Source organism: Phaethon aethereus (assembly GCF_964289735.1).
Source record: "Phaethon aethereus genome assembly, chromosome: 8".
In the NCBI taxonomy this organism is placed as follows: domain Eukaryota; kingdom Metazoa; phylum Chordata; class Aves; order Phaethontiformes; family Phaethontidae; genus Phaethon; species Phaethon aethereus.
The window spans coordinates 15,458,526-15,485,794 of NC_138584.1; the positions used below are offsets into that span (position 1 = coordinate 15,458,526).

Genomic DNA, 27,269 nt, shown 5'->3' on the forward strand with positions numbered 1-27,269 from the left:
AACAGATTCCTGTAGGTACAGTGCATGAATCAATATTATGGTTTAGCTGATGATAATTTCACCAGCCTTTCATTTAAATGGTGTTTGTTTAAAAAAAAACAACAAAAAACCAGCAGATAAATGAAGTGTGCTACCAATGGATGTTACCGTCCATTGAAGCATTTGTTCATTCTTCTGGATTGACACACAGAGCAAAATTATGCTACACATTCTGTAACAATCGCACTATATCATCATTAGTGAGAGAACCAACAAACCTAGTTATGTGTAATAGAAGAAGATAATTTATAGCAACATGGTACACTTTGAACCAAAAGCATTAAAATCCTGTACTGCATGATGCAGAGTAATATTTTAGTTAGTTCATATTGTTGATTTTACAAATGTAAATGCCCAGCTCTTTTTACAGCTAATAACATATTACATATCAAGCCATTTAGGAAGTAGTTCTTAACTATCCAGGCTTCAACAACCACTTTATCAATGATAAAAAGTGCAGACACTTTCATAAAGTTGGACTGGGGTAAAAAAATGTATTTATGTTGTATTAGCAGTGACAGGTATTTTTTGTAATGTGATTTATGTGCCTCAAGATTCATTTACTTACAAGTTACTTGCTCATCCTTTGAATGTTTTATAAATCCAATCTCTGCTAAGAATCAGTAAATGCAATTTGTAAATTGGGGTCAGTCCTTAATCTGAGTCAATGGGAGGCCCTGAATCAGCTAAATGAATTGGGCAAAATGAAGCCTGTACGTAGCCTCTTTAAAACGAATTTTTGGTACCAGGCTTCTCACCTTGTTAAATTTGCACCCGAGTGCAAAACTTTGCTGACTATGATAAATTAGTATTCTCAGAAATCTCAAGTTTTGAATTGCATTTCAAACTGGGGTAGTTTCTTTAGTCAATGATTGCACTTAGAAGTGAATTCTCTATTTCTAATCACTTAAATCTTTCTCAAAAGTTGTGTTCTTGTATGACCGCTACAAATTGTTCTCAGTCCAAAGGCAAACTTCTATGGAGAGGTCGTACACCATCCAGTGAACTTCCACTGGATTGTGTGTGCGTAGTTCACTCATTTCAGATGAAAATTAGCTGTCCAGTGACACCAATATCTTCTGTTTTCTATCATCTGATCACTTAGGATGCATTTTTCCAAGTCCTCAGTGTCAATATAGCAGGAAATTATGAATTTTATAAGCGAATGAATAACCTTTTCTTAATGACCTAAAGAAGAAAATGTGATATTACAGATAAAAGCGGGTGGGGATGTAATTCCTCTTTGAGCTCTGGTATCCTCATGCAGTGGCTTCACGGCACAGAAATCCCTCTGGCAGCAGGGAAGCTCAGGCATGCAGCTGCTGTGGCCACTGGCCACTGGCGATGTCACTACAGCGAGGGGGGGGTGGGCTCAGGTGGCTCGCTGAGGTTGGCCACTGCAGCAGGAGGGGGCTGGCGGCCGAGCGGCGGGAGGAGGCGGAGGAGGAGGGTGGGAGGGTGGCTCGGCTGGATGCTCCAGTACAGGTTCCCTGTAGGACTCGCACTGAAAAGGGAAGCAGTGAGATCTGTCACATTTGCATGTGTTTTGGGGGTGGCATAAGGGTAAAAGCTATTTTTTTTTTTAGGGTATACAGCATTATCTTTATATGGTATTTATTTAATGAGCAAATTAATTAGATAAAAGATTACAGGGAAAAATCAGTTTTAAGAATACCCGTTTCAATCCAAACTTGTCAAATTTAATGGAAAGTCTAATTTTTTGTATAAAATTCAACACTTTCTGATTCCTATCAGTGACTGTCTCGCTATGCAGCAAAGTACTGTGTTAACTTTTTTCATTTTTTCCATGTTTCCTCACTAAACATTCCTATTTTTCCCTTGGAATATTCAGTGAAGTAAAATCAAAGATTTCACTTCCTTTAGTTGAGTTTTCAAATTATTTTTCTATTAAGTTACCTGTGGTTTTATGGGTACCGAAAAGGGCAGTTTTCCACACGTGATACAAGTGAACCTTTCAAAAGGGCTTTGTCTAAACATGTGCTGTGCAATTTGATCTTTAAACTGTTTACTAGTTAAGAAATTGAAGATCCTTCCATTGCATTTGTTGCATGGTGTGAGAGAAACAGAACTGATGGAAGATGAAGGTCTTTACTTACTTTTGGGAAAAAAAGGCCAAATGATTATTTCTTAAGAAAGACAAACTAGTTAAATTGCCTTAGGTAAATTGGAAATGGGTTTTATATGAATGAAAGAGATCTCCCAATAAGTTATTCAATATGAATTAAAATAATTGTATTTTTTTTTAGGTGTTAGTGTGTGTTGGAGTAAGAATTTTTATGGCAGCACTATAAGCATGATAAAGTGAGCATAATGAGTTATGTGGTGCCAACATATTTGTTACAAGGATTTGTACAAAGGAACATTATTACAAGGATTTCTAAGGAGAAGAATTAACATAAAGGATACACAGTTCATGTCTTCTAGAGGGTCTCTTATTTCTGCATTGGGCCTCAAGGAAATTCAAAACAGAAATGAAAGTCAGAAATGCAACTACTTTCATACTGCCAGCGTTCATACATATTTCATGGAAGCTGCATGGGTGGGGAGATCACCATTTTTATTGTAATGGCACAGCAAAGTCTCAGGGTTTTACTATTCATGTCAAGCACTCTGTCCTTTCCAGGAACACAGCCTGTGGGGGTTTTTTGTTTGTATTTAACCATTGGTTTAAAAAGAAAAAAGAACAGGAGGATATTTCCTGTGTGTTCACTCGACTGACAACCTTGGTGTCCACTGGATTGTTTTAAACTAAACTTATTTAGGCTTATCCTGTTTTGAGTTACTACATAGCAATGCAGCTTTCTGAATTTTTACAATAACCAAATGGGAGAAAATTATTCATATATGACAGACTTAATTATCTGAGAGAGTGCTAAAGATTTAGTAAATGTAAATAATTGCTGCGGTACCAGTTGGCCTACCCACAGGTTATACTTGTACTAAATCTTGTAATAGCACCATTCAGTTTTTAACCAGACCATGCGCTATGTTCTACATGCATCAGTATTGCAAATTTTAAGGTATTTGTTGAAGAGCAGTCTCAATAGCCAACAGAAAAAAACAACAACCTATACCCGAAGAGTTATATTGAACAATAACCGTTATATGTGCCAGACGCAGAACGTTAGTTCCACCAGGCTGTTTTCAATGAAAAGGATAGTTGATTACTGTCTACATGAGACGTGTTCCGTAAGGGAAGTAAATGCCTGGAAATCATGAAAAGCCAACACTTGAAGATTTCGATTTCTGGCTTTAGCAGAGAAGATTTTGATCTTTCATTTGCACTATGGCCAACCCAAGTTATTCTCTGAAGTCAGAGGAGAGTTCAGAAGTGCTGAATTGCACTCTGATAGCCCTGCACCTCGACCCATCCTTGTTGTTCTGATCAAGGAATGATCAGCCAATGCTTCAGGTTCACATTATTTTATAGGCTACTCATTGTTTTCAATATACCTTACATACAGTGAGTTATTAAGACTGAAAAATAATTTTTAAAATAAATAGGTAAAGAAAGTCTCTGTCATCCAAAATGATATTTTGCCCTCTCTGGGAAGGGGATATTGTGTGTTATCTTTGTCTTTTGGGGGAAAAAAGCACCAATTTTCATTTTTTCATGAACTAACCTGGATTTGCAGTCACTTGATATGTCTGAAATAAGTTAACTAATGAGATGAGGTTCAATCCTGATGTGTAATTTCGCAAAATCACAGTATAGCCACTTATAGCAAAGTTTTCTATTTCCTTGATATACCTTTTGTTCCTATTACTTTTAATTATGTTCTATATTTATCTGACCTATTTGAACAGGATCCAGAGCTGGTACGGAACATCTGTCGCTGGGTTAGACAAGCTGTTCAGATTCCTTTCTTTGCCAAGCTGACCCCAAATGTCACTGATATTGTGAATATTGCAATGGCTGCACAGGAAGGTAACTGACTCCAGTGCACAAGCTGTGCAGATTTACTAATTTGCTGGATGGGGGAAGATAGGGGTGTTGCTGGAATAATAACAACAGAAACTAATATGAGAATAGTTTATTTGATGTATGTAGAATAAGCACAGTGATCAAAGACCTCCTAATTTTGTCCATGTTTCTAGAATATAGTAATATATGAAAAGAATTATATTAGACTGTTAACAGTAAATCATATATGTGTATTTGTCTGCACACTCCTATTTCTATCATATTTATATGTTTACCACACCACTGTAAATTCCCCTATTCCTACATTTGGTCAGGAAAATGGTGTGTGTGTCCTGAGAAAACAGAAATACACCATTTGAAGGTATAGATATATATTTTTTTTTTCCGTAGACCTTAAAGTACAACACAGCAGGAAATTACTTTGCAACTAAGTGTATTAATCCATCACTTAGAACCATGGTCATCGTTTCTCTGTCACATTGTTCATTTCACCTTGCTGCTCACAACGGGAAATGAGAATATGGGCTGGCTCCATCAACGCAGAGTTGGTGTCATCAGCTTGGAGGAAGTGATCCCTCTGCTGGGCCACCTCCAGGTGTTGACCAACCACTATATCAGGTTCTGTCCCACACAGCGGAAGGGCAGAGATCTGCCTGTCATCCCCAGTGTTTCCCATGTGTGGTCTTACAGCTCTTTCAACTGATGCAGCCTGCCTTGAAGCTAGTGTTAAATTTATCAGTTCAGGATTGATCTTAAGGACCCTTCTGCGCATCCCCTTACAGTTTATTGCTTTCTGTCTTCATCTGTTTATTTGAATTTCTAGTTATTTTACAGTTTCAAGTTTTTCTGCTGTATTTTTTCCTCTCTTGTTCTTATACACATGATTTAACAAAAAGTGACTGACCTTTTCTTTCACAGGTGGCGCAGATGGTGTTACAGCCACCAATACTGTGTCAGGACTGATGGGACTGAAAGCAGACAGCACACCTTGGCCAGCAGTTGGTAGAGGACTGAGGACCACATACGGTGGCATGTCAGGTAGGTGTTGCCCTTTCTGATGCATGGTACTTCCTTGGAGGCTTTCAAAACATCAGGAGGTCCTTGTAGTGGGCTAGAATATCATGTCTGCAGTCACACCGAGTCCTTAAAGCTCACTGCTGGTCAATGTTTCTAATAGTCATGACAGATGGAACAGATTAAGTGTGAAGGCTCTTGGGTTGCCCTTTCCTTAATGGTAAAGTGCTGCATCAGAATACTGTGATAGGGTCGCTGGAGAGGGAAGGAAATCTCTTCTCTCGTGACCCTCGCTTTTCCTCAAATTTTTCATTCTGTCACAATTGTCAAGCCCCACGTTAGACAGAGGCTAATGAAAGGGCATCGCAGGGGGAAATATCAACAATCCAAATGCAGTGTATGTTTCATAGCCTGAACTCCAGCCTTCCTCCCTCCTTCTCACCAAGTGCACCTCTTCCAAGAAGGTTATTTCTTCCTCGTCCTGCTGTGGTAAAAATGATAGACTGTATTAGGCAAATATGTGCATATTTTTGTAGCCTATTCCTTGAGATATACATGAATATCTTGTGTAGGCCGTATTTCCAAGTCCTGTTTTACAGTTTAATTTTAAAACCAGCAACAAAACTTTTACACTCCAGTTCAGTGCCTGTGCACACTAATGTATTAATCTGTTGACCCTGTGCACTCTGTTGCTGTGACAACATGAACTTGGCCCTGCAAAGACAATACTGTGAGCTTCTTGACTTTGCTGGTATGGAGATTAGTCTCCTTGGTGATAGAGGTAGCAGTAAATATACATAACAGAAGTAATAGCATCCTCCTGATTGAGTCAAACACTATTTTATCGGACCCGCCTCCTACCTCACCCCAGAAATGTAATCAGAGGAGACCAGACAGGCAAAAAATGCTTTATTTTATGTGACTGGTGTTATCCTTAGAGAACCATAATAAATGTAGCAAAAGATACCTTTTAAACAAACTTTAATTCAGATGAGTGTATTCAGTGGAAAATTGCCTTATTGCCTTAGATAACTACATGGAATTTGGAATTTTTTAGAGAATGCTGAAAAGCAAGGAAGAGATAACAATCAGAAAAAATCGTTATGCCTATTGCATAATGATTATTTCACAGTGACAGTCCAATAAGATGTTATATTTTAATATTATGCAAAATGGGAGGAAGAGAGGAACAAGAAGAGAACGGCTACAGCCCATTTCAATTTCTCTAGCCTGCCATGTTGACAGCAAAAGAATAAAGGAGGTCACAGTGGGTGCTGTGCATTAAAAATTAATAAAAGAACTATTGCGGTAGTATTTTATGTAAGTAACACCATTCACATTTTCTCATTTAAGTTGCAATTTCTGAATATTCCTTCCTACTGTAAGTCTGTCTAATAAAATCTATGAAATGACTGCATTATGAAAAGTGTGTGTCTCATGTCACAAATTTAAAACATGTATGTAGCGTAAATTACAGTGGCACCTGGATGCTCAGCTATAAGGGAGGATGTACCACCATTTCTGTGGTTTATAGTTCTGTTATAAATGGGACCTGAGGAGAGGTTCTTTGTTTCTTTTGTTTTTATATATCTGTGTGTATAAGTATAAAAATATTTTTTTTCCTGAAGTTTTACATGTATCAGAAGAGATAGAAAATGTCATTTTAGGATGCATCATTATTTATGACGCAGATATTGTTATTTAAAAAATATGAAAACCACTGGAAGTGCTGTCAATTTATTATGCTTTGAAAGAGCATATTGTTGCAGGCAGATATATAAAGGTTTCTTGCTGATAATTGACATCGTGAGGTCTCAGTCCCACAACTCATTGCGCAAAAGAAAGCCACAGAGCCAATAAAGTCAATAGGTTCTGCAACTCATTGCAATACTTTCTGCTCAGCTATCAGGGTATAGCAGTATACAAATTTACAAAAGCAGGAAAGCAATTTTAAATCAGGAGAGCTAGCAAGCTTCCAAGAAGACAAAAAATGGGAGAGCGTGTCGTCTTGTCAGAGCAAGGGGCAGGGTCGCCTTACTTCTGAGGTCTGTTCCCAGCTGTGCCGGGGCTCAGCCGCGTGGCCTGCAGCCAGACACTTGACCTTTCCGTGCTTTATTTCTCCTGTCTGTGAAATGGCAGTAGCACCACCTAAAGCCTACAGGCTTGTTGGGGAGTGCTCTGTGGTCCTGGCATGAAAGTCGCTTCATAGTGTAAAGTATTGGTTTTCTATTTTGATTTGCTTAAACTTCGTGTTCTGTTCTATTATCTGATAGTAAGTTTTTGTTGTTTTTTCAAATAATTCCTCTCAAGAGGGAATTACTTGTTTAAGTGAAAGTCAGCACTGTTACAGAAGCAGTAAGTCTGGTCCATTTTCTGTGTGTTTTACCAAAGCACAGCTGGTTTATCATGTTCTCTACTGTGCAAACCTAGAGCAGGTGTAGGGCTCAGCCAAGCTGTATCTCGCTTCCTGGACTTTTTCCAGTTGCCCGGATCTTAAGGAGGATCCTGGGAACTACAGGCCTGTCAGCCTGACCTCCGTACCGGGGAAGATCATGGAGTGGTTCGTCTTGAGGGTGCTCACAGGGTATGTGCAGGACAACCAAGGGATCAGGCACAGCCATCATGGGTTCATGAAAGGCAGGTCCTGCTTGACCAACCTGATTTCCTTCCATGACCAGTTGACCCGCCTAGTGGATGAGGGAGAGGCTGTGGATGTTGTCTACCTGGGCTTGAGTAAAACCTTTGACAGCGTCTCCCACAGCATTCTCCTGGAGAAACTGGCGGCTCGTGGCTTGGACAGGTTTACTCTTCGCTGGGTAAAGAACTGGCTGGATGGCTGAGCCCAGAGAGTTGTGGTGAACGGCGTTAAATCCAGCTGGTGGCCGGTCACAAGCGGTGTTCCCCAGGGCTCGGTTCTGGGGCTGGTCTTGTTCAATATCTTTATTGATGATCTGGATGAAGGGATCGAGTGTTCCCCCAGTAAGTTTGCAGATGACACCAAGTTGGGTGGGAGTGTTGATCTGCTGGAGGGTAGGAGGGCTCTGCAGAGGGATCTGGACAGGCTGGATCAATGGGCTGAGGTCAACTGTATGAGGTTTAATAAGGCCAAGTGCCGGGTCCTGCACTTTGGCCACAACAACCCCATGCAATGCTACAGGCTTGGGGAGGAGTGGCTGGAGAGCTGCCCGGCGGAAAGGGACCTGGGGGTGCTGGTTGACAGCCGGCTGAACGTGAGCTGGCAGTGTGCCCAGGTGGCCAAGAAGGCCAAGAGCATCCTGGCCTGTATCAGAAATAGTGTGGCCAGCAGGAGTAGGGAAGTGATCGTGCCCCTGTACTCAGCACTGGTGAGGCCGCAGCTTGAATACAGTGTTCAGTTTTGGGCCCCTCACTACAAGAAGGATGCTGACGTGCTTGAGCGTGTCCAGAGAAGGGCAACGAAACTGGTGAGGGGTCTGGAGCACAAGTCTTATGAGGAGCGGCTGAGGGAACTGGGGTTGTTCAGTCTGGAGAAGAGGAGGCTGAGGGGAGACCTTATCGCTCTCTACAACTACCTGAAAGGGGGTTGTGGCGACGAGGGTGTTGGTCTCTTCTCCCAAGTAACCAGCGATAGGATGAGAGGAAAGGGCCTCAAGTTGCACCAGGGGAGGTTTAGATCAGATATTAGGAAAAATTTCTTCACCAAGAGGGTGGTCAGGCATTGGAACAGGCTGCCCAGGGAGGTGGCGGAGTCACCATCTCTGGAAGTGTTCAAAAAACGTGTGGATGTGGCGCTTCAGGACATGGTTTAGGGGACATGGTGGCGCTGGATTAATGGTTGGACTTGATGATCTTGAAGGTCCTTTCCAACCTTAGTGATTCTGTGATTCTGTGATCTTAGTTCTGTTCTGGACTGGACATGGCGCTCACTTGGCCAGAGGTGCAGGAAGCGTGGCAGGTGTCTCTGCCTGGCAGGGTGCAGTGCCCGTGGGGCCGCGGGGCCGCAGGTGCGGTGGGAGCTGGGCGCCCGGCCCCCTCAGTCAGTCCTGAAACGTGCCTAGGCCCAAAGCTGGTGACCCTCAGCACCCCCCAGCCAGTGAGGAAGTGCTCGCAATGGAGAATTTCTGGAGTGCCGGATTAAACTGGATTTTAGATCAGTCTGGGCTTGCTTATCTTTTTTCCCCTTCTCGTTACACATAAATCATAGGAAACGCTCCCTACCTTCAGTAGCATCGCCTGCTAGTATAGCGGTTGCTGTCTCTGAAAGGGTGTTTTTGCTTCAGAGAGTGAAAAGCAGAAGCTGCTGTGCTTAGGGCCCACCACCTCCAGCAGTGACACGTTCCTCCCTTGACGTCGCGTAGAGAAACATGCTCTGTCCTCTGCGCTCTGCGCTTCCATTCGCGCCCCCGAGAGCTGAAGGAGCCCTGTGCCTCGGTGGACTGCTGCAGCGAGTGAGAGGAGGAGGCCAGCAGAAAGCTGGAGGTAAGCCACCAGCAGCCCAAAACACAGAAGTCAGCACTTTGCACCCCAAAATAAGGCTGCAGGCCAGCCCCTCTCTCTGCTTGCTGAAAGCTGAGGCCTGGCTGCCGCCCGCCAGCCCGCAGGGCCTGAGGGCAGGAAGGTGCTCCATGGCGCCTGTGGCAGCTGGGGCAGCCGCCTGTGCTGAGGGGGCCGGCGGCCTGGCAGCGGCTGGGTACACTCTGCAGCATGGTGGCAGGGACCGGATCACGTTGCGAGAAAGCCGTTCTCTTAAAGGACAGCTGTTCTTCAAGGGTTTATAAAGTCACTGTGTCCACATGTTTCTTAATGCGGTGCGGGTTGCCTTCTCCAGGTGAGTGCAAACTCACTCCACTGAGTTTGATGAAGGTCTCCGTCAAAGAGCAAATAATGAACATGTTAACACCCTGTCCTAGCAGCAGCCTGACATTTTGACTTACAGTCTTCCCTGTTCTCCACTGTTCAAAAACGTGCTGCTACATGGCCATGTACTGCAGAGCGTTTTCCATATATGACTTCCCCTTGGCCTCCTCTTTCCTCTTCTTGCGTGCCTCATGCAGAAGCAGCTATATGCAGGAGGTTTGTAGTTTGTTTTTCCAGAAAAGAGAAACATTGAAAAGGGAATTTCTTTTTAATTCCTTTTAAATTACTACATGACCAATAGTTTCCTACGGTTTGTCTAAAATACATAAAAATAATAAAAAAGGTTAGGAACATCACTGCCAGATCCTGAGATGTTTTGAGAACAGACTTGTGTGTCTGTTTTTTAAAAACATTTTTTAAAATCTTTCAAAGAAGGAGAGACTTAATGAGATTACTTTAAAATCCCTGTTTAGCTTTGAGTTGTCACAGTCAGTGTTTTCTTTCCAGCCAGTGCTCGCGCAGTGACCTTCCTGTTGTGATCTAATTTGATCAGCTGAAAATTGCTAAGCTGCAAGAGGCATTGCTGCTTTCTCCTTCCTGCCCTTCTGTTTGTTGGGTGGTTTTGACAGGGAAGGATCCCAGTATCCCAGGTGGGTGTTTGACCACTAGACTGTAGGATTAGTCTCTCTCCCTCCTCCACTTCCCTGCAAATATTGAATTATTAATACAAAGTGAAACAGGTCTCACAGGATACACACTCATACTAGCACAGCCTGCTGACCTGCACACGAGCCTGACTTGGGAGATCCAGGTTTAAATCCCAGGTGTGAGCCTGGGTCCTGGCTGGGTCCCCTGGATTCCAAGTTTACCCTCTGACTATTGAGTGTTGTAAAATCTCTCTGGTTTTTCTTCACGTTATACCTCTATCCTGGTGCCAAAATGTGTTCTCAGGAAAAATTTCACTTTTAGTTTTGACAAATTGTTGTTTTCTAAATAAAACTGATTTCTAATTTGCACCATGGAGCCTCAGCTGAGCCCAAGGACTACAGTAGCTCTACAGATTTCTGTGGCCCCGTTACGTGAGCGGACATTGTGCTTAGAGGATCCCAGTCTTCATCCATTTTTTATAAGTTTCCAGGAACTGCCCATTACTCAAAAAGTAGAAATGTCCTAGTGAAGCCTTCAAAATATGGTTAAGGAAATAAGCCCTTATGCTGAGAGAAAAATACTAAAATTAAGATATGGCTTCCCAAGCTGTATTAACTGTCATATTAGAGACATAGTTCGATTTCCATTAAGGGGCTTTTTAGAATTGACCCAGCAGTATTTCAGGTTTGAGAATATAGAATACATGAGATTTTTATCCCGAGTTCTTCCTATATGGCTGCAATGCAGAGTTTGTTTCTTAAAAAGAAGCTAATGCTGGGTTTTTTTTATCCTCACAAAGAATAATGACCTCTGGCTCTGAATGAGATGTTTTAGTCTGTATAAATAGAAATTATTTTGAAAATGCATATTTTATAGGTACTAGAATAAGATGCCAGCTTTCCCAGAGAAATGTTGATACACTGGCAGCAGCTACATGCTTCCCTAAGATTTGTTTCCTTTAAATGTATTTTAAAAATAATAAAAAAAAATATTTCATGAGCTTTCATACTGTGCTTCCACATTCCAGATGTGTTTATAAAACACATCACATTGCAGCACAATAGGATATCCATTGCAGGCAAAATAGAGCAGAGCTTCTGTTTGAATTTCCGTGGTTTCTTGTTCTTTGTCATCTGTTTGTTTCTTTGTTTTTGTCTGGAAGCCAGATCCTTAGGGGATAAATTTATAAAACCATACACTGGACTTAGCAAAAAACTTAGTTTAAAAGCAAATCTCTCTACGGTGCACTCACTATGTAACCTTTTAATGCTTGCAAAAATCTTGCAGTATTTTACAGCAGTAGTTCAAACACCTCATGTCTATGTGCTGTTATTGCTTTGTCCAATTAGTGCATTCTGTAGTATTTTGGCATTATTTGCACAAATATATTGCACAGCATGTTTGAGTACATATGTTTGTATGTTTTCCAGAACAAAAGAAATGTAGAAAGTTGGGTGTTATAACTTCATAGCTGACCACAAGGGACATCAGAAGGAATATACCTAGATAGCAGATTCAGTCATTAAATGTGGGAACGTGTAATTGTTGGAAGCCAGCAGAGGCAGTTCATTTTAGTTACTTCTGAAGTAAGTTAGTGGACCTGTCTCTTTTTACAAAAAAACACTGTCAGACAGCAATTGTGACTTTAAGGGAACACTTTGCAGGTGTTACTTCATTAAATTAAAATGTATACATTATATGAATAATTGATGTTATTAATAGGGGTATATATTCTGATCTGAAATGTATGAATTATATTGAAAGAGGAAAAGTTGAAGTTATAATAATAAGGGCTGCCTTTTAATTTTAGGTTTATGACATCATTAAAAGAAAAGTGAAAAAAAAACCCCAAGAGCTTTCACTTTCCTAATCACAGTTCTCTCAGTGACTGTGCAGTGTGGGTTTTGGTCAACAGAAATGAATGAAAAGCTGACCATCACCGGAAACAAAACAGAATGTATGTATGCATAGGCACTTCTGTTTAGTATAAATACTTACCAAGATTTAAAGACTATTTACACTAACATATATTTATAAAACAATGTGGATAGGAGTAAAAAACAAATATATGCTGTAGTAGAATTTTAATTCTGTTTTATTATTTCTGTTAAATGTAGCTCAGCCATTAAAAGCCCTTATTTGCATATATTATGTCAGGATCCACAAAGAGTCCTCTGTTTTCTGTGGTGTCCTTGCAGCAGTCAGATTTCTCTTAGTGTTCTGCCGTCACTGGTCTGTGCAGGAGAGATCAGAGCCCTAATAATAGATTTTTGACAGGGAGCTCGCTTGCTACCTGCCCTACACAAATCCTCACTGTTCATGTTTGCTTCATGGCAACAAAGCAGACAGAAGGAAAATGCCAAGTGCTGAGTTTGAGGTACAGCCCTGCCATAGCTTGACATTTCAGCAGAATAGCAGTTTATGAGATGCATAATTTTTCATCTGGGACTCAGCTGCCATTTTCATAGAAGCTTGCAGCTCATCGACTGACTGGAAGTAGGGCAAAGGTTTACAGCATAGATCAAGGTCTACATCCTTCCCATAGCTATTTAAAAATAAGTATTATTCTCCAGATAAGGTCAGAGAACTAAGCATGTTTTTTCCACTTCTCTTATTTTTTAGCCAATTTCTTTCCCACAAAGAAACGCTTTATACTTTTAGCACAGGTGCTGTTTGTAGTTGATTAAAAATGATCGTAATTGATTTCATTCACCAAAAGATTAAATGAGTCTCAGAAAAAGAATGAAGCATGAGTCTTTACACACAGCATTTGAACAAAGCTGTGTTTTCTCCTCCTCTTACTTTGAAAAAAGCTCATTCCAAGCTTGAAATGAATGAAAAGTCTTTACTCTTGAAGCGTAATTGGTTTGTGTTTTATTATTGTTATAGATTGAATTTAAATTTTCACATTCATGCACATGTACTTGGGAAACAAATGCAGCGTAGGTACATGTAAGTGACTGTTTAATTTAGAATTATACATCTCTGTGAGCTTCGGTAACAGTTCACCATGTCACAGCCTCATATAGAACAATAGTACAGTACATTGGATTAATTAAAGAAGCCTTGCAGAGAACTGAATTCTCAGTATGTCAAGATTTCAATTTTATGTTAAATATTTTCTAAAGGCCAGACCCTTAAATCTCAGGGGCTGTACCAAGCAGTGAGCTGTGAATTTAACCATAGGCTAACTGCTAATGATAAGGAAAAGAGTCCAAGTTGAGGCAGCTGTAATACAGTCATTGGATTAGGCTATCAATCACTTGGTTCCCTGAGGAACAGGCAAAGACGACAAAACAGTGAAAAGGGAAATTAGGAAGGGAGAGCATGACTAGAATGAGATTCTTCACCAAATGTATCTGTTAGTTGGCTGAATCCCCCAAGCATCAAACAGAAATGTCCAGCATTGCTCTCAGACTAAAAGCCAGGTATTTGTTCCAAACTCCTAGAAAACCATCAAATCATCGTTAACTGTTGCTGATCTGTACAGGGTTTTAGAAAGGCAATCAGCTATATTCTCCTCTTTTAATAGCCTGTAATTAGATTGATCTCTAAACTAGTGTTGTTGAACACTCTGGATTTACTGTTTACATCAAAGCTCATATTGAATATGTCCAGTTGAAATAATTCATTTCCCAGATGAATGGGCTTTTTTAATAAACAGATAACTGTTAAGCTATCAAGTCTTACTGGTGGCTACCAAAGGCAAATGTCAGAAGATGATTAAGATAAAATCTTAAATTCTACTCAGACATAGTATGGTAAAAATAAGAGGGAATGACGGTGGCCTAGCTTGCCCAAGCATGGGCGAAAGAACATGTGGTTTTAACCTGGGTGCAGGTAGATAAAATGGGAAATAGGTTCATATAATGGTATGAATTAACTTGTTGTTGTGGTTTAACCACAGCTGGCAACTAAGCACCATGCATCTGCTCACTCACCTCCACCCTCAGGTGGGGTGGGGGAGAGAATGGGAAAAAAACTTGTGGGTTGAGATAAAAACAGTTTAATAGGACAGCAAAGGAAGAGGAAATTATTATTATTATTATTATTAATAATAATAATGGAATTTACAAAAGCAAGTGATGCACAATGCAATGATTGCTCACCACCCCGTGATTGATAGCCCATCCCCAAGCAGTGATTCCTGCCCCCAAGTTAACTCCAGTTTACTGAGCATGACGTTACATGGCAGGGAATATCTCTTTGGCCAGTCTGGGCCAGCTGTCCTGGCTGTGCCCCCTCCCAGCTCCTTGTGTCCCTCCCTGCTAGCAGAGCATGGGAAGCTGAAAGGCCCTTGACTGCGTATAAGCACTACAACTACTTAGCAGCAACTAAAAACATCAGTGTGTTATCAACATTATTCTCATACTAAATCCAAAACACAGCACCATACTATTTATTAGGAAGAAAATTAACTCTATGCCAGCCGAAACCAGGACACATGATTAAGTAAAGTGTGCTTTTACAATTGACAACTTAGAGATGTAGTCTGATTAACAAAGAATGGAAATTAATAGAGAAAGTAAGAGAAGCCAAAGCATGTTAAAGCAGACTGGGCCTTGTATTTAAGCCTGGTTACAGTAACAGGTAGAGGTGAATGCAAACTATGACCTGATGAGGAGGTGTAAGTCAGTCAGGGAGAGAAAATTTCTCCTTCCGGTAATATTGGCAAGATTGTGGATATTGTTTGATATGTAAGTTTGAGATTGAACCCCTTGGTGTTATCTTTGCCAGCACCAGATGATTGTCTTTCCGTGTGTGTCAGATCTAGGGGAAAAGGTGTCTCTCTTGTGATCACGTCTTCAATTTTAAACAAACGTTCACAAAAAAATCTCTCAGAATATTTTTGTGTCATAACTTTTAGAGATCATCATGTTGACAATTGATACATTTCTATCATTAAAAACTTACTACAATTCATTTTGGAGGTCATTTAAATATAACTGCTTTAAGTACCTTATGAATTATTTATTTGAGAAGTACTTGGCATTTAAGTACTTTTCAGTTTATTCTAACACAGGGATTAAAATACTATCAAGAATTTCAAATAGACATTAATTAAAATAAAAAAAATCAAGAAAAGCCCTGGTGAAGTCTACTGCTACATTTGTTTTCCATTAAGTCTCAGCAGCTCTCAATCTGATCTTGCTCACCTTTCTCCCTGGATAATCACAATGCAGTCAAGATGTCTTTTGACTTCTAAGTGCAGCTTGGAAGGACTAGAGACTATGGCAGCATGCACTATAACTCTCCAGTCTTTCATACAACTGAAAGGCTCAACTACTCACTACAAAAGTGTGACTAAACTGTGAGAACTGTGTGCCTCATGATATCCCAGTGGCTGCTCAGTGACTGGGTAGAAGGGTCACTCTGGTTTGCTGACTGGTCTCCGGCAATTGCATGAGTTAGACTTGGGCCTGGCTTTCTGCTCTCAGTGTTGCAGGCAATGCAGAAGTACATTTTGTACAGAAGCAGTAATTCTAAGTGGTTAAGCATATGGTCATGGACTGGAGCACAAAGAAGATAATTTCAGGTGGTATTGTTCAAGTTGGCCTGGAGGTCTCCAAAGCTTTGTTGCAGTGATGGATTCAAACTTGAGTACTGGTTATGAGAGTTTAGGGAGCTTCAGTATAGGAGACAGAGGAAAGACCTGACAAAGGAAATAGGGTCCAAATTCATGTGAATACACATCAGTGTTACAAGCTCTCTGCTGTTGATCGTGCAGGGCCCATAATTATCTTTTCTGCTGACTTCTTGTTCCATACTTGAATCAAGAGCAGGGTTTGTCATACAGATGGTACTTGAGAGTGATCAATGAGGCAACCATCTTCTGTGGAAATTATAAACTGTACCGGTCACTCACAGAGCAGAACTTCTAATTGTAATTCCCCCCAAAAAGCAAGGCTCTGGCAGAGTTTGTAAACAGTTTTGATTAACATTTGTATCAGCAGAGGTTAAAACCCCTGAGCACTGACCTGGTATCTTAAGCATGTTCATTTTTTATCATATCTACTTTGCATGTTGATTTGCTCTAGTCACCAAGTGGCATATACTGGTTGTAGAGCCCATCGCTATTCAGTGGAGGACATATTCTCATCTCACCTGAAGAATAAACATGATTTTAGATTTATGCAAAAAAAATATTGTAATACATTTAACATCAAAATATGAGCTAACAAGTAAATCAGAAAATGAATTCTTATTTAACATTTGTTAGCATGGAGCTTCCTCCTGTTCTTCCTTCTCTCTGTGGGACATCTGGACTTTCAGGACAGGCCAACTGGCTACTGTCTTCTGCTGTCAGTCTGGGGATACTACCGCTGCTGACAATACACCCCAACATCTGTATTGCATGCTAGCTCCTCCACCTGATTCAGTGGCTTTGGTAGCCTCAATGGCTTAGGCATCTCTGTGAGGATGTTGAGGCTGCCACCATTCTCCCTGCCTGCACTGGATTGATGTGTTTTAGAAATGGGTCAGGAAGTGGCTTGAAGAGAAAGTTTCACAGTTACATGAAACTCTGCTTGCTGAGGTTAATCCAGTTGCAGGATATTTTGACAATCAGATACAGAGGTTTAGGAAAAAAAAAGAAATAATCCTTGGAACAACTTTAAACCCAGGGCATTGCTTTACATCCGCAGCACCAAACAGACATACTTTCGTAGTTATTGCTGCTGTCCTGCTTCCATGTAGGAGTAGCCTTTGAAAGTTCTACCACTGGTTAACTATGATTTACGATGAACTCACCACAACAAATTCACCTAAATCCTGCTAACATTCTGTATTTTTTAGTATCCTACTTGAATGATGAATAAATCCTAATACCAACTTCACACATAAAACACAGAACACAAAATATAGCAGATTTGTTTAACTGAGTAGATCCTGGGTTTGTATTCCACTGGGCATCACATCATCCCTGATGAGTTATTGCCAGAAGCATTCATAGAAGTATTTCACAACTGTCAGAACATTTTTTTTCCCTTTCAAAAAATACAACTAATATATATTAGTCAGCTAAGGGATCTGCATCTTAATGTGTCTTTTCATGAAAGCAAGCCATTGTATAGAATGAGCTATACAGATATCCTGCTCACACACAGGATATACAAATGTATCCTACAAAATCTTTTAGGAAACCTGCTGTAGTAATTTGGTTTCCCAATTGATGATCAATTTGCAATTTCTACATTGCCAGGTAATTGCAAATGTCTTCCCTATTAACATGCACTGTATAACCATCTTTACTAAGTCCTGTTTAAATTCCAAAAGACACTTATAGTCAGGGATTGAGCCACCATTATTTGAGTTAAGTGAGAGCCGATTGAGAACTGTTGAGAGCAGTGTCCCACTGTTTCAGAATGAGAAATCCGTTGTGCAGCCGTGATACAGAGAGTGTTTTTAATGACATGAGATCTGTCCATAAAATTTATGGTACCACACCTGGCTCAGCACTGAGGTAAGGCTCAGTGAGGAGGGCTGTGAAATGAGGAGAAAGCTGGGGGGTTTTTTCTCATGCAGGCATGCTGATGAAGACATGGTACACTGTGTCAGTTGCGTCTGGCCATTTATGTTTCATGGCCCTATTGAGTGACCTATTTGTTTTCAAAAGTATGTATGATTACACTAGCCCACAGTTTGGCTGGGCTGAGCTTATCTTACTCCTTGTCAGTTATTGCTGTGCTTACACGATTAATGCCACATCAGCTGCCTGCCTATTGAATACACCAGCTTTGGCAGTATTTTCACCAATTTTTGGACATGTGCCCACTCAAGAGCTGCTTAGATTTTAATAGGAAGTATTCAAAGAAATCTTCTCATTCTAGGCCCTGATAAATTCTGTGTATCAGGAGCACTTGCAGAGAAGGTATTGCCAGACAAGGCTTTTAAGAATCAGTTCCTTTTTCTTATAAATTAAGCAGTTTCTTCAGAACCTATTGAAGGTGGGATTTGAAGAATTGAGACCTCTCAGGAGGATCTGGTAGCAATTCATTTCATAAGAAATATTTTGAAAACCCCTGCTACGTAGTACAATCTGATTTATTGAAATAACAAAGAGATTCCTTGTATCTTTGTTGTTCATAAAAACACATTAGAGGATCAGTCCTTGGCAGGTATCCAGAGAGGAGGTAAACCCTGCCAGAGACAGGGAAGTCACCCCAAGTCTTGCTCCATCTTGTTGAAGGTCATTTTGGAAAGAAGCTCCCTCCTGCATGGGGCTGGCACACAGATTTCTTTTCAACATCTTTATTTTTATTTTCTTTCAGGCTCACTATTTTACAGCTCTGAGAACATCCCCATCTTACCATTAAAGTCAGATGGTATGGTAAAATGGTCTTAAAAAATAAAAGAAATTTGTCATTCTTACAATCTTTTTTCCAAGCTTGGGCTTCTTCCAGGGCTGTTTCCAATGTCTTTTGCTATTTCTCTCTGTTTCTTATAAGTAAGATTCACTGAGCCAAAGGTTTGCTGGGCAGAGAAGGCAGGCAGTAGTGGTGCTCTCTTCTGCTTATGCTACTGCATTGCCTTCCTGAGCTGTGGTTCCTACCAGGACACCTCTGTGTCTGAGAGCCCGTCTGGGCAGTCCCCGAAGAGGCCAAGGACTCGCTAAGATACAGCTGGTGATACGCACTCGCTGTCGGGGATCTCACGGGCAGCTGTGAGCAGATGTGCTAACAAAGTACAGCCAAGGGTTATCCCGCTGAACATCAGGCACTTCACTAGGAGACTGTTAAGCTTCTACCTTGTGGAGACAGGCATTCTCAGAGGTGGGTTCCTTTCTCACTTCATTGACTGCATAAGAAATTTGATGTTACTATATTCCTAATTTAGGTACCTCTGTCAAATGCCTAAGATAGTGTGTGACTGCATTTTGTGATGAAATTCCAGTGGTTAGGCAAGACGTGGACCTGTTGGAGCAGGTCCAGAGGAGGGCCACAAAAATGATCAGAGGGATGGAACACCTCTCCTATGAGAACAGACTGAGAGAGTTGGGGTTGTTCAGCCTGGAGAAGAGAAGGCTCTGGGGACACCTTAGTGCAGCCTTCCAGTACTTAAAGGGGGCCTGTAAGAAAGATGGGGACAGACTTTTAGCAGGGCCTGTTGCGATAGGACAAGGGGTAATGGTTTTAAACTAAAAGGGGGCAGATTTCAACTGATACAAGGAAGAAATGTTTCACAATGAGGGTGGTGAAACAGTGGCACATGTTGCCCAGAGAAGTGGTAGATGCCCCATCCCTGGAAACATTCCAGGTCAGATTGGACAGGGCTCTGAGCAACCTGACCTAGTTGGAGATGTCGCTGCTTACTGCAGGGGGTTGGACTAGATGGCCTTTAAAGGTCCCTTCCAGCCCAAACTATTCTATAATTCTATGATTTTATGATTTTTTTTCCAGTGCGGGTGTAGAATTCTCTTTTGAAAACACAGATGTATCTGATTTTAGCCCAGTCCGTTTTCTAATCTGATATCACAGGAGAAAGTGATATTTGTGTGCGTGACATTAAAATATCTTCCAATCAGTTAATGTAAAGCATCTGGTGTTTTTCTGTATTTTAGTAAGACCTAATAACAGCATTGCAATATCTTAATGCTGTTTCTCATATTCTTGTTACAGTGGGTATATGGCACACATTTTCTGGTTTAAAAGGTAAAAACAAATTTCAGCAATTTAATCTCAGTGTTAGAAAAAGGATCACAGCAGCTGCTATAGTATTTTGTATTTAAACTAGTTTTTGTAAAGACTTGTGGCATGCACCCTGGGAGCTAAATATTGACAAGCATGCTCTGGCAAGCAAGATCAAGCTTGGTGAGTTAACACAGCTCAAGTCTCTGCATTGACACTGTAACCCAAGTCTGAAAACTATTATCCTACTCCGTTTATTTTGGCTTTATAGTTGATACCGTCCACTTGAATTAGGGATTTCTACTGCATTTCTAATACTGTAACTGTGGATTCATATTAGATTTCGGACTACAATACATGCAAGGTTGCTTGTACATCTGTGTTTGATGACATCTTCAGTAATGCATTGTGTGTAGAGTCACAACTGACAGCATAAATCCTTCATGACTTCAAACCTTCAAAATAGAAGTAAATATAGAGTGTAAAATAATTTTTAAATCGCACTTACCTTTTATGCTGTAGAACACACCATGTCCTAAAACTGTGAGTCTGTGACAACTGTTGATTAAAAGTGAAGCTTGGACATGTGTTCCTTATGGATATTACTTAGGAGATTAATTTTTATTTGTGTTCTGTAAGTAAAAATAAAAATCCACGTTTTTCTAATTGTAAGTGCACCGTGTTTATAATGCTTATAGTTTACTTTTTGAATTTCTGAATAAAGAACTTAAGCCTATTTGGGCTTCTAGTAAATTTGGCATATACACTAAATTGATTACCAGATGCATTGTGCAACATATGGCATTGTACAGTCTTTGTGTGCTTCATAGTATTTTCTTAAATTACCAGCATTTGTTTTGATTCCAAAAATGCACTTGTCTCGGCTCTCTAGTGCTTTGGACTTAAATGCTGGCTTTTCAGTGCTGAACAGATGTGCTAGAGTTTCACATGGAACATTTATGCTTTTGTGAGTCTTCCTCTTTGAGCTTTCCATACACAGTATTATGTCAGCGATAGCTCATGCAAATGGGATCTCTTTGTTTTCATATGTACATTGATTGCTTTAAATAACCTTCAGAATTCCTAATAATTCTGCGTGACCAAGAAGAACAAGGAAGCAACCCGGTTTTGCCCAAAGATACTGCCCCCAGAGTGAATCAATTCTTTCAGGTAAGTTTTATTTTGGATTAGAGAAAAACAAGAAGGGGGGAGGAGAACATCATTCCTTTATGGGTGACAGCAACAGTCAACAACAGTCCTGTATGCTTCTGTGAACAGCCGTATTCCCATGCGTGAGGCAGTGGTTTGAATGGGAATAAAAATTCACCCATGAAAATGCACAGAATAAGGTGCCCAGGACATTAGTATTAGTACTTCTAAGAGGAGACTGCTTGAGTTGTTTTATAAAGCATAGCTCTAAAAAGGTGTCCTTTAAATTGCCACCAGTTTTAGAGAAAAGGGAAATATGACATCCTGGGCCAAGGGCCAAGGGGTTTGTGACCAGGAGGGCTGACTGCTGCCTCTTCTGCTCGAGTGGAATTGCTCTCTTCACACACAGATTTCCAGGCCTCTCCTTGCACCCTTTCTCTTCTGGGAGATAAAAGTATTACACCTTTGTGTAGTATTTGGATATCCTCTCCTAGAAGGCACTGCCTAAGTGCCAAGTATTGCTGGTATGTGTTTAGCAGCAGCAGTGTATGTTCTGATCAGTATTTTAAAATCAACAAACACTTTGTGGGCCCCTGGCTTTCTGTTAATTGGCCTTTACTTTGGTCACTGAAGACCAGTGAATGCAGTTTAGGAGTTTTGTTGCTATCATTTTTCTTCAGTGGAAGCTGAGGGGATGAGTAAGTACATAAATTAAGTCCCTTACTCACCCTCTGAGCTGCCCTCATTGGATAACAATTAAAATGATCTGACAGAGCAATGCACTAAATTCCTTTGCATCCCCTTATGTTGCTCTGAATACATCAAACAAATGAGTAGTTAGGCCTGTTAATGCTGTTATTTTTTATTAATGCAGAAAACAGAGTTATGATACAGGTGTATAATTTTATCTTGAAATCAGCATTGAGTTGTGTGGCTGCTCACAAGGAGAACCGATACAACCATGTTTTAATTACCAACCCTCGATAATATATCCAGAGCTAGTAAAGGCCTCCACAAATAAGGTTTGTGCTTCCTTTATGCCACAAATAGTTTATGCAGCACAGACATGCTATTATTTTGCTTTCCATTAAGGCATTAACTCTTCAGCTTGCTGTACACTCTCAGTTAAAGAAATGGCATGAAACTTCCTGTAATTGTGAAGGTTATTAAAAAGAAGGAACAGAAGAAAAAGCCTTTCTTTAAAATTGTCATCCATGCACAGCCAAGGTCTCAGCTAAAGCCAGGTTATCAACTCTGTGTTGGTGTGGGGGGTCCTTTTCTTTTATGGAAAATTAAGTATTGTCATGTAAATTTCATTACAAAAATACTGAAGGATAAGGAACTAAATATTTAGAAACTTATGCAGCTAGTTATAAAACCATAATTATAAGAAAGTGTTCTTGTGTAATGAGCACTACATGTCTGTCATACGGTGTTTTAATGTCTACAGTAGTTATTAGCCGAATATTTCCATTATTACCATTCTGTGAGCAACCGCCATTCTTGAACCTGATTGATGTTTAGGAATAAAGCGCTTTTATTACATGTTGCCAACTTCTGAGGACCAATCTTATAACCTACAGTGCCTTCAAAGGAGTGATGATACTTTCTCTTTCTGGAACTAATCACATCTGAAGAAAGTGAAAGGGTGAAAACATTTTTTTTTTTTCCTGGAGAACTTTCATTGTGGTGTACACTATTCTGCTACAAAATGATTATAGTGTTTTATCTGCCAAGGGTGACACTAGGGGAAGATAACTTTACAGGAAGAGAGTTGTTTGAATATAGGCAACTAGCACTGTGCAGTGGCTTTGCTCAAGGCAGTGAATTTATTTGTGGGTTGATGAAACTGTGGTCTCAATTTTTCATTGTCTGAGTGCAAAACAGTCTTCTGGTAGGGTGTGCCGGCTGCAAAGTCTTTGCTAAAATTTCATTACTTTAATTTGTGGGTTTGTGCTCTGTCCAGACCAGGACACAGATCTGCAATTTCAGGGAAGAAAAAGTATAAGTAAAAGAAAAGAGACCCCCCCCCGCCAAGTGTTTATCTTCTTAAAGCCACACTGTCTTGCTAGCGCCTAGGCAATCTCTAATGATGCTTTGAGAGTTTTTCAAAGGAGGAAGGCTGTAAAAATATATCGCAGGCAAGTTAGCAGTAAATATTGCTCAAAGGGGACTCATAGTTTGTGGAGTTTTTGTGCATATTTTGTGCATTATTTAAATTTCTTCATCCTCATCCTGCCTCTGTCCCTTAGAGACTAATCTATAAAGGCATAATGCCCTCCAGCTCCAGCGGGAGCTACCAGAGAATGGGAGCTTCTTGTGCTTTCCTCCCAAAATAAGGCAGAGGAAGAAACTGATGCTAGTTTAACACTGGCTAATAATGTAATGTTTGAGCTCAGCTTGTAGGAGCAAGTTCAGATGCTGGCACTAATCTAAATGCACCAACATGAAGCTCCCAGTGACTATATTTGTCCTTCAGAGACCACCTAAAGTTGGAAAGCTTCTGCTCCAAAGATCCTTCAGGTTTTGTATTAAAATAAATAAGGCAAGTCTTGGGAGCCAAAGAATCCTCCCAAGAAACTATTTTCAGCCGGATAGGGCGGGAACCCAGCTGTTCTCCCTAACTCGTAATTTGATCACCAGATTATAACTGGTCCTGCAAAAATCACATCCCTTCCAGCCTCAGAATGAACAGCTCTAGTTTTTGCTCTTGTTCACATGAGTCTCTGTCTGCTCAGATCCCTTTGTGTCAAACTCCAAAATTGCAAAGTGAAATTGTCAAAAGCCCCCATACTTTGCTTCTTTTCCCAACCCTACCCTGGTAGCAGCTGCTTGCTTTCCAAGTATCTCAGCAGACTCTGGTATGGCCCTTCTTCTTTCCAACTGATGTATAGCCCACCAGCTTACAGACACATGCAGATCCCCATGAAGAGTCAGGGTAGGTAGTTTCCATTTATTGCTGGCATTAAAAAAAGTGTCAAATAACTTCCTACTCATCCTATGGCAAGCAAATGAGTAGGGCTGTGTGCTTCAACTACCTTAGGTATAGCTATCAGATCTCCTGCTCTTGGTTGTGTGAGTCTTGAGAAATGGGAAGTGTTGAAATAAATGGCTATGATACACATAGTGTTGAAATAAACATTTATTTTAACACATTGTATGTGATGAGCCATTTATTTTAACACTTTTCACTTGAAGTGTTGAAATAACAGGTTTTATCAGGGGACGTGTCATCCACTGTTTTATGTATACGTGAATATGGAAATATATCTACTGAGTGTGTGTCTGTATATATATACACTCACACAGATTATATGGATATGTAATAATAATATGGTAGATGTGTGTGTAGGCACATACACTGTTGCACAGGCAAATACAGTGTTTTCTGCTGAAATTGAGTCATTTGTTTTGCAAAAACTTTGTGTTCAAGCCGTCATATTTGTAATATATTTTATGTAGCTATAAATAGATTTAAATATATCCATGCATAAAATAGTATATTACTAGATAGTAGCAACTGGATGAGATAGATAAAATAGAGAATTAGACAAAATAAAATGGAGAAACCTCAAAATAGGGGAAGAATGATTCTGAGTTATGTAAAGGGAGAAGGAAATACTTCATCTGAACTTTCTAGATACCTAGATCTGGCTTCTTTAGTTTGCTTACTTTCATAAGTTCCCTTTCTGTAATGAACTTCTTAGGTGGTTATTCAACAGTACAAGGTATGCTTCAGGTTTTGCAAACAACCTGAAAAGTTGTTGTACTGCATTTTTCAATAATGTCTTTAGTTTTAAATACATTGTAAGAGCCTCAGCGCCCTGCTCAGCAGCCAGTCACCACTCTTCCAGTGTGTCCTTACATATACTAAGCTGCCTTTGTATGGTTAGAATTATGTATGCACTAAAGTACAGGCACAGACACATAGACACACACGCATGTCCTGCTTTCTGGCACTGGGGTCATGTGGACCATGGTAGTAGTTGTTGTTAAGGAGGTGAAAACCAGCTCAAACAAAGGTAGTGCTGCCTCTGAGGCTGACAGAGGCAAGGCTGCCTTTGAACAAATCTGTAAGCTTCTGGGTAAATAGCCACAAACACTTCCAGTAGACTCTAAACACATCTGTCTCTACACCAATAAATAAATGGCAGAAAGACCTACCGTGTGTTAAAGTGAAGCACTTGCATCTTTTGGGGGGAATGATTGCCCAGCAGAATTTGGCAGGAACTCATCTGTCCCTCTGTGATGGCTGCAATAGTCTTGTCTGGTAACTGTGGGCAGTATTTCTCAGATGGGCTATCCCTTGGCTTTTATGCTGGCCTAATTCTCATGTCTTTTTCCTTGTGAGCATACCTTAGTCATTAGCACTACTTTTATTATTTTATCATTACTGTTGTATCGTTATTTGTTTTATTTTATTAGCACTACCGCTCTCTTGGTAGAAGGCAAGTTTTGACCTGGCCCAGTGGAGGAGTGCAGTGCAAAAGGTGCTGGACCTCCCTCAGCAGCACACTGTGCTCAGCAAACCAGGTGACTCAGTCTCTAAGTCATGACAGGACGCAGCAGCAAAGCAGTCAGGAACAAGAGAGGGCATATTGAGCCAACCGAAGGATATGTAAAGCATGGTGTGAGACAATTTCCAGCTTCAAGTCAAACCGAAGTAGAAAGCATGAATGAAATTAAATAACATCTCATAAATTGCAGCAGAAAGTGCTTTACTAGGTTTCATGCAGATCACCAGAAGTATCAAATTTTAGTGGATCTGTAGTTTTCAGTGAGAGAATGGCTTTGTTAGAAAATGTCTTGCAGCAATTGCAAAACAATTTGTATCTGTCCTCTTGATTTTTCCTACTGAAGTTCAATACGAGGGAAAATTCTCCCAGGTCTTCCTGGATAAATAATATTTACAGATAAGAAAAATGTACTTTTTCCCCCTCTCTTTCTCTGATTCTAACCTTTTTAATTGAGAGAAGTCTCTGATGACTGCTAAACATTTATTGAATGAGAACTCTGGTGATTTTATGAACTTTCAGCTGAAAGAGCATAAATAGTCATTAGTATCAACTCAAAAATGGTAAAAATAAATCCTAAAAAGGACACTGATTTTTCTCTGTGTTTATGAAAGTCCCACCATTTTTTTCTACTTGGGTACAGGTTTTTTTAAGGAAACATGAAACACAATGATTACTTCTTTTTTCCAGACACAGGTTGGACTCAAACCCGTATGTATCCCAAATAGAATCAAATGAGAAGTAAGCTTTGAAATAAAAAGGAATGGGGAAATAATTATCAGAGAAAATAGTAACACACCATCAGTTTATTAAGCCATAAATGTCATAGATTTTTGGGGTACACTAAGAAAAATTAGTTGAATGCGGTCAGTTGATATGGTTTCAAGAGCCAGTGATGGCAGAGTGACCTAGAAATTGTTGCAGATCTGCAGATTGATTAACTTTATTCTAAAGTCTTGGGGTAAAGGCCTGACTTCACTGTAGTCAGCGGAACCTTTGCCATTGATTTGGTGGTGTTGGCGCATCACCGTTCACAAATTAGAGATAAAATGAAACATTAGGTAGCCATTACTTTGAAGATGTAGTCTAACTGTTGTAGAGACATGGCATAAAGTGAATATTCCCTCGAATGCTCCTTTTGGTAAATGAATAATTAGAAGTTTTGGTTGGAAATAGCCAGAGCCTGAGTAAATAGTACAATATTATTAGTGATTTTGGCAAATGGCTGTTAATGTGTGAGTAGTAATGGACTGAAGGACTGACCAGGCTGTGAAATAAATGGGGAGCAGTGACAAGAGTCTTCTCTGGATCCTGAGCAGCGTTGGGCTGTGCACCATGAAAGCTGTGGCAAGGTCCATCTTGAACTTGCTCTTTAGGCAATTCCTGTATTTTTTAGTGCACTGAATATTGTGTCCCCCATTTGGGGACCTCGTAACAGCTGTGGATACTCTTTCTCTCCAAACATGTCTATTCATTGGGTTTTCTTCTGCATATAAA

At 40.3% G+C, this 27,269-nt stretch overlaps 1 protein-coding gene across 2 annotated transcripts in view; it reads left to right on the forward strand.

The window, feature by feature from the left end:
- Nucleotides 1-27,269, forward strand: part of DPYD (dihydropyrimidine dehydrogenase) — a gene marked incomplete at both ends in the record, with an annotated part of 369,496 nt that overhangs the window by 269,414 nt on the left and 72,813 nt on the right. For both annotated transcript variants that reach the window (XM_082002991.1, XM_082002992.1), the window contains 2 exons: nucleotides 3,868-3,988; nucleotides 4,904-5,023. In XM_082002991.1, the coding sequence (XP_081859117.1) occupies nucleotides 3,868-3,988; nucleotides 4,904-5,023 (241 nt within the window). The remainder of the gene's footprint in view (nucleotides 1-3,867; nucleotides 3,989-4,903; nucleotides 5,024-27,269) is intronic.